This window comes from Phalangium opilio, unplaced genomic scaffold (assembly GCF_054372755.1).
Source record: "Phalangium opilio isolate 3A_F unplaced genomic scaffold, DU_Popi_V2 ptg000043l_1, whole genome shotgun sequence".
Taxonomy (NCBI): domain Eukaryota; kingdom Metazoa; phylum Arthropoda; class Arachnida; order Opiliones; family Phalangiidae; genus Phalangium; species Phalangium opilio.
Genome location: NW_028324167.1, coordinates 6,326,989 through 6,334,828, shown reverse-complemented (window position 1 = coordinate 6,334,828; position 7,840 = coordinate 6,326,989). Strand labels below are relative to the sequence as shown.

General features: G+C 38.1%; 1 protein-coding gene across 1 annotated transcript; it reads left to right on the top strand.

Moving 5' to 3' along the window:
* The first annotated feature begins 5,159 nt into the window (after positions 1-5,159).
* On the top strand, positions 5,160-7,614 carry LOC149677947 (uncharacterized). Its single transcript, XM_089837422.1, has 3 exons — positions 5,160-6,079; positions 6,175-6,490; positions 6,613-7,614. The coding sequence occupies exons 1-3, from the start codon at positions 5,160-5,162 to the stop codon at positions 7,612-7,614; spliced, it is 2,238 nt and encodes a 745-aa protein (XP_089693548.1).
* Positions 7,615-7,840: the final 226 nt, after the last annotated feature.

Below are 7,840 nucleotides of genomic sequence, written 5' to 3'. Positions count from 1 at the left end.
TTCAACTTCCACAGAATGAATCAAACTGAAAATGTCAACTTAACTTGTTATTAGGCACAAAGCTAGGCCCTCCCTTGTTCTCAATATGCTTGAAAATTGAAGAAATGGGTATCAGCGCGCTAACAGGTTAACCTGACGTTTAACTCAAAAGCCGTACTTCAGTAATTTACTAAAATTAACATACTTAGACTTAATTGTTTCTGATTAGACTAGCCGATCGCACACCCTGAATGCTTAATTGTTAAATTAAGAGTATTCCGAAAAGTAACTTCGCTCTAGTTTTTCAGTTAGAGGTGGTTAAATATCACGAAAAACCCCATGTTAATCTCCATAGGAAAATTGGTAAAAGCATGTGAATTTTGCTTTAACGTTACAAAAGAGTATCAAGTCATATCTACAAGGGCCTACCGGCCCTGTAGAATTTGCTCTACGTGCCAAAAATTTTAAGTTCGCTGCCTGTTTTGTATTCCTCGGCAGTGCCATTGGTTCGATGTCGCTAACTTTCGGTTGCTGGACCTCTTTCTCAAGATTTTTTAGGTCAACTTTCACCTCTGCTGTTATTTCCCTAAAAGTTTCTTTTGGGTCATTCTTTTGACCTTTAACTTTAGATTTCACGTTATTTAACGTGGATCGATTAGTATGATACCAGGGAACTTTTTTGTTTTGTTTTGAATTTCCATGTGGTCTTTCAACCCATACTGTTTCATCACCTTTGTAGTGAATTAATACAGGACATGGGCCATTCGAACGATTTTTAAGAGTGTAAACATGCCTTTGAAACTCCCTACTACCTGCTTTTTCAAATCCAGGTCTAATATCGCAGTACAATTTGATGATGTCTTGGGACGTTTTGGTAGTGTGAGAATTTCTCCATCGCATTCCGTCATTATATAGATCTCTTTCCTTCATTATGTCATCGGTACAAATTAAAAAAATATCGCCCCCTTTAATTTCATTTTTTTGGGAAAAATCTCAAAACGTTATTTTTTATAACCCTATTCTCTACATCCATTAAAATATTTCGAGCTTCTTCTGGTTTGAGGCTTCTTGAAATACCACTTTTAAAAGCAAGGGTTTTTGAAGTACCCAAAATATCACGCGCGAAATTTTTAATTTCGCCCTCAGATTCTGCTGGACAATTTGGATTTTAATTTCCGTCAAGGAATTGAGCCACAATGTGGTTTTCTTCTAATAAATTACTGTCATGCAATTCATTTCCAGAGGGGTTCCATTCTCTTCCCATGGACGTGGTTTTAATGCAATCGGTCTCAATAGGTAATTCCTCGACCCCTCGAACTGAATTCTTTGCAGTTAAGCTTGTTTCAGAACAGTCATCACCATCACCAAATCTTTTAGATTGATCATTACGTTTATGCAAAGAAATGTTGTCACAATCGACAGTATCATTGTTCAACGACTCTAAAAGTTCGCTTGCTGACGCTGAAAAATCCATAAGGAATTCTTTCTGATCAAAATTTTCAGAACTCATTTTTAACGTAGCTTTTATTTTCACCGATAGAAAGTACTAAATTTGTACTCGGCAGGATTTTTTATTCAAATCCGTGAAAACTGGCTCTTTAATGAAAGGCTCAGTTTAGAGGCACTTGGCTTTCCTTATATAATTTTGCCAAGAAAAACGTACAAAATTTGTACTTGGCTCAATTTTTCTACGAATCTATCTGATTCAATTAGAAAATTAACCGAAAATACTGTTGAAAACAGCTAACGGTTTTATCGCTTGTAATTAAAGTGTTTTGGACCTCCTATTAAGAATCGTGTTTGGCTGAATCACGATAAAAATGCTTTTCAAAAGCTGTAAGACAACCTATACGAAAGCAACGTGCGGAGGTCCCAGACGCCAAACAGATTCTGACCGGAATAATTTTGCCGCTCTTCGGCGAGTGGTAGAGCAGAGAAAATAAATAAAGGGAGTGGACGCTTCGCGCCATCTAGGTTTTCATCCGATAGAACACTTTCACTTTTTATGTCTGTAAACCCCTTTCAAGTATTCCTCCCTAATAAACACAAGTGACTCAATGGTGAGAACAGAAATTATAGTCTATTTAATTAATTACTTTAATGACCATTAGAGTCGGGATTACTATAGTGTTTGGAAACGTTTCATAATTATTCTAGAAAATTAATAATTCGTTTTAATCCTGATTAGTTATTTAAATTTTATTAAATTAAATTTCTTACAATAGGCCAAAAAAAGTACAGAATTTTTCGAATCACCCGACGGAAAGATCCGGTTTGATTATTGGTTGAAAAAATAAAGTTTCCTTATTAGTGAATTAAAATACAGCTACGTCTCCTTAAATAGTGCTCCTTGGAAAACGGCATCAGCTTCCTTTTAGGTCCGCTTGGGGGCACCCTAGAGAGTGGTAACGTTTTTTTTTGTCGTTTACTACAAATTTGGAGGGATTCGCGCGATGCCGTCACAAACGGCTTAGCTTTGGACACGACAACAACAGTAAGAAAATGAACGCGTTAAAAATTGACAATCTCGTCGCAGTGTTACTTAGCCCGGAAGGGTTAATCACGGAGCGGGCTTTGTTTAAAGCGGAAGAAATCGGCATTAGAAGCATAAAATTATTAAAAAATGAGGTACGTTAAGGTTAAACTTTACTTTAGCTTGCGCATTTAAAAGTTTTTTCAATAAATATCATTTATTCAAGGTTAATCTGTTAAAATTAAGGTGCGAAAATTAATAAAAATATATATTTTCCATGTTTTTTTATATTTTACCCTTCATATTAAAGGTTTGGTTTGGTTTGGTCAGGTTTGGTTAGGTCAGATTTGGTTAGGTCAGGTTTGGTTTGGTTAGGTCAGATTTGGTTAGGTCAGGTTTGGTTAGGTCAGGTTTGGTTTGGTTAGGTCAGGTTTGGTTTGCTTAGGTTGGGTTATGTCATATATTTAGATAGTTTATGGTATTCGGTGGCTACATAGAAGGAACTGGTCGGGTTTTTATGGTCGTGAAAATATTTATTAAAATAGTTTCCGCGACTTAAATGTAATTAATTATCATATAATTAACCTCCAAGAAATGATATTTATTAGAAAAAATATTAATAACGAATATCGTATTATGAAAGAAGCCCAACTAGAGATGTGAAATTATCGTAATTTTTAAAAATGGTAATTTACCGGGTAAATTACCGAATAAAATTTCGGAATAACAAAAATTACCGTAATTTATGGTATTTATACTTTCACAGGCTTAATACCGCGTTAATTAACGTAATTTAGCGGTAAATTACCGTTTTAAAATTACGGTAAGATATAAATCGGTAATTTACGCGGTTTATGGTAAATTACCGGTAATTTACGGACGGTAAATTACCGACTCGCATCTCTAAGCCCAACCCACTTATAATTCTAAAAGGTTCGAAAAAAAGACTGAAGAAGAGCAAGAACTTAAAAAACTAGTAATTCAATTACAAAATTTGAGAAGGAGAAATGCAATCGAAAATATTAGGCCACGATTTTTGGAAAAAACAACTATTGCGCTACAGTCTATTGAAAATTGGACCGATCAAGAATACCTTTTTGGAGCCCAGTTCCAAGAAACACTAAATTACCTGGAAGAGGCGACGAAGAAATTCGTAAGTACTAGTTGTCTGACCAAAGTAATTTCATGGGCCTGGTGCCCCGTAAAGCTCATTGGAGAAGATTTAAGAAATTGATTGGGTATGGAACATCCATAAAATTGAACTCAATCTTCTGTAAAGGTACCAACTTATATAACATGCTAAACCCTCCAAATTCTATTAGTCTAGCGCAATTTAAAGCCTTAGCGAAAGCCTCGATACTTAATAATTAACTTATTATACTGTAACACCATTAATTATTGTTCTATCTTTTAATATATTATTATGTATTATGAACTATATTATATACTATACATATTGTTATTATTTATTGTTAATTAATAATTAGTGTATTGTATACTATATTATATACTATATACATTATTATTATTCAGTTCTCGTGCTGATAAGACTTGTTTTTTATTGCTCGTGCAAATTTTCTTTTTCAAACTCGCGCAGTTATTTTTTTTCAAACTTATTTTTACCGTGTTAATTAAGCCGAGGCTTAAATCGACTACCCTTGCTGTGCTTAAAGTAGATGGCTCCTGCTAAGGACCTTTGTTGGGTTTGTCAAGCCCTCTTTTTTGGTAAGCAAAAAATATCTACTTGCTGCTCTGATCCCTGCAAGAATCGCGCACATCTGAAGTGCACCACGTCCACAACCTGCTCTAAGTGTCATTCGGCTAATGCAGAGGCTTCTAAGCAATCGAGCCGTTCTAGCGACTTAGGACGTGGTTCCTCTTCGAGCATGATTGTCGAGTCCGATACACAGGCTCTTACCATGAACGAGGTGCATGATGCCCTGAACCAGCTGCTCCGTACCAACAGCTTGACTCGTGACCCGGACTCCATTCTTGACAAAATTCTCGAAAAACTAGAATCTACGGAAACTATTGTAGTTACCTTACAAACCAAGATTGAAGAACTTGAAGAGCGGGTCAAATCAATTGAAACTGAAAAGGCCTCCTTGACGTCCAAACTCACTGTTTGCAGAGATGCTCTGCCGACTACTTCCCGTGGCGTAAATGTCCAAGCTAAGTCATTTTACCCAGGCCCGTCTTTTCGTCAGTTACCGGCACACGATTCTAGCATCCCATCGGCTCGACCATGGGCTAGTGGTTCATATGCTTCTGCTTTCATATGCTTTGACGTGCCAATTTCAACTGAAAATAGACCTCCCCGGAGGGTAACGGAGCCCAAATCGGTACAGTCCGGTTCGGCGGTGCATACCAAGATTAAGGCTGCCTCTAGCAGAATTCGCGTAAAAAAGGCGCTGTTTATCAGCAGATTGGACCATGACTTGACTTCCTCGGAGTTGAAGACGGCCTTAGATGAAGAGGTTGGTGTTAAATCGGCCGTTTGTAATCGGTTACGCCAAAAACACCCGAATGCGGACCACTCATCCTTTTACGTTACTTGTGACGACCAATCTGAATTTGACAAATTACGCGACCCTGCCATCTGGCCCGTCCATAGTATCATTGCTGACTTTAATGGAGTACCACGTGAAGCACATAAGCACTCTTCCGAGTTGGAGAAAAATACATCGGACTCTACAAATGAACTGCAATGACGGCCTTAAGTATTGCCTACCAAAACGTACGTGGTTTACGTACTAAATCGGATGAATTTTTGAACAATGCTATTTCACTTGATGTGGATATAATTTGTCTAACTGAAACTTGGCTAAACCAAGAACATTTTACTAAAAATTATTTTCCGGATAATTACACGGTTTATAGGGGTGATCGTCCTGATCATGATTATAAAAATGTTTGGGGCCGTGGTGCCCTTATTGCAGTTAAAAATTCTTATTTTAGCACTAGACGTCGCGATCTGGAGGGCGTGGCTGAGTGTGTTTTTATACAAGTTAAATTGGGCTCTGATGAGGATCTGTTAATTGGTTCTGTTTATTTCCCTCCTGCCTCAAATGATGAGTGTTATAATCAGTACAAATTGCGCCTCCTTGAAGAACTGCCTCAACAGGACACCAATTTATTGCTCCTAAAAGATTTTAGTCTACCCGCAATTAATTGGCAAATTAATGGCACTATGGGTTGCACCTCTTTGACCGCGGCCAAAGCTAGTCATATTTTTGAACTTTGTTATTTTTATAATCTGCGCCAATTTAACGCACTACCTAACTGCAGTGGTAATGTACTTGACCTCTGTTTAGCAAACATTAACGAGTTAGAAATCTTGAAATTAGACGAACCTTTTGTTACTATTGACACGTTCCATCCGCCATTTTTGGTTACGTACCCAATTTCTTTAAGCGACCATAGGAAAGGGACGAAACCTACCTATAAGTTCAAGCTTGGAGATTACAATCTTCTTTATGCCCGTTTACGTGATTCGGACTTGTCTGTAATACTGGATTCCCGCGATGTTAATCATTGTGTGGAAACTTTGACTGCTTACATTCAAGGTGCCATGAGCACTGCCATTCCAATACGTGTTGTAGGTAACTCCTTTGCTTTCCCGAACTGGTACTCCACTCAATTGCGCACCGCCATCAAGCGCAAAAAATACTATTTCAATAAATACAAGCGTACCCAAGTCTTATTTCTTTCAAACATCAAAGGGCGCTTGTCAGAAAATACATCAAGCGTGATAAATTAGCAGAGGGTGATCGCGTTTGCCAGGACGCGTTAAACCATCCTAAGAAATTCTGGAGTTACGTTAACGGAAACATAAAGGCTAAATCTCATAGCATATCCCTAAAACTTGATAAAAATGTGATTTCTGATTCTGAAGAACTTGCGTCTCTTTTCAGAAATCACTTTTCACGCATTTTTGTTGACGGGACTGCTACTAAATATTCTTGCGTAGCTGACAGTATTGAATTACCGCACAACCCGTTTTCTTCCATGTATGTAAATCAGTTGGATATTTATCAGGCAACAATGAAACTCCCGAATAGGCCCTCCACGGGGTTTGACAAAATCCCCGCACTAATTATTAAGGGTTGCATTGATCTTCTTCTGTCCGCTCTTGAGCATATTTTCAATTTATCCATTAGTATCGGTATTTTCCAACAACCTGGAAGAAAGCGGTCGTTGTTCCAGTTTATAAGTCTGGCTCTGCCTGCGATGTCAAGAACTATCGCCCCATCTCACTCCTATGCACGTTGGCCAAATTGTTCGACATGGTCGTTCACACTAAATTGCAGGCATGGTTCCGTTTCTTCCCTAATGATTGCCAACACGGCTTTCTGCCGGGAAGAAGTGTGGACACAAATTTATCTGCCTTTATGGATTTTGTGGTCCCTGTTGTTGAAGACCGTGGTCAGGTCGACGTGGTATACCTTCATCTGGCCAAGGCCTTCGACCGCGTCTCCCACTCCTTTCTCTTGGAAAAGATGCAACTCTTAGGAGTAAGCACTAGCTTACTGGGTTGGTTTCGTTCCTATCTTTCTGATAGAGTTAATATAATTAAAATCAATGGCGATGTCTCTTCAGTTTCTTATTCTGTACATTGTGGTGTGCCGCAAGGCTCCTCTCTGGGGCCGTTGTTGTTTAATATTTATATTTATGATTTGCAATACTCGATAAAACACTCTAAACTCATAGCTTTTGCCGACGATCACAAAATCTGTAAAAATATTGTCTCTAGGGTAGACTGTACAAAATTACAGGATGATTTAAATGCCGTTGCATCTTGGTGCATTGATAATAATCTACCAATAAACCCTTCAAAATCGGTCCATGTGACTTTTACGCGACGAGTTTGTAGAGAAGTTCGCGCCACCTACTCCATTGCCCAATCAACCATTCCCCAACGAATACTCGTAACAGACCTTGGTGTAACATTTGACCGTGCCCTTCTATTTCGAGAGCACATAACTAACACAGTTAATCGCTGTCGGCGAACTCTAGGAGTTGCTCTAAAAATCTGCCGACCCTTAGGGTCTTTAAAACACTTCCGGTTACTATACCTCACATTAGTTCGTTCTAAGGCTCTATATGGTTGCCTGGCCTGGAGTGAATTTAGTCTGCATCTTAGAAACGGATCGAAGGCATAGAGAGAAAGTTCATTTTTTATGCTCATATCTTTTTCCTAAGACACGTGGAATACAAATACGAAATACTATTGGATCACTTGAACATCCGTAGTCTACATTATTTAATGGAAATTATAGATATTAGATTTTTGCATAAACTTATCCACAACGAAATTTCTGTAAATGATTTATTAAGCAGGCTGTACTTCTTAGTGCCACATGCAATAAGAAAAACTACCACATTTTA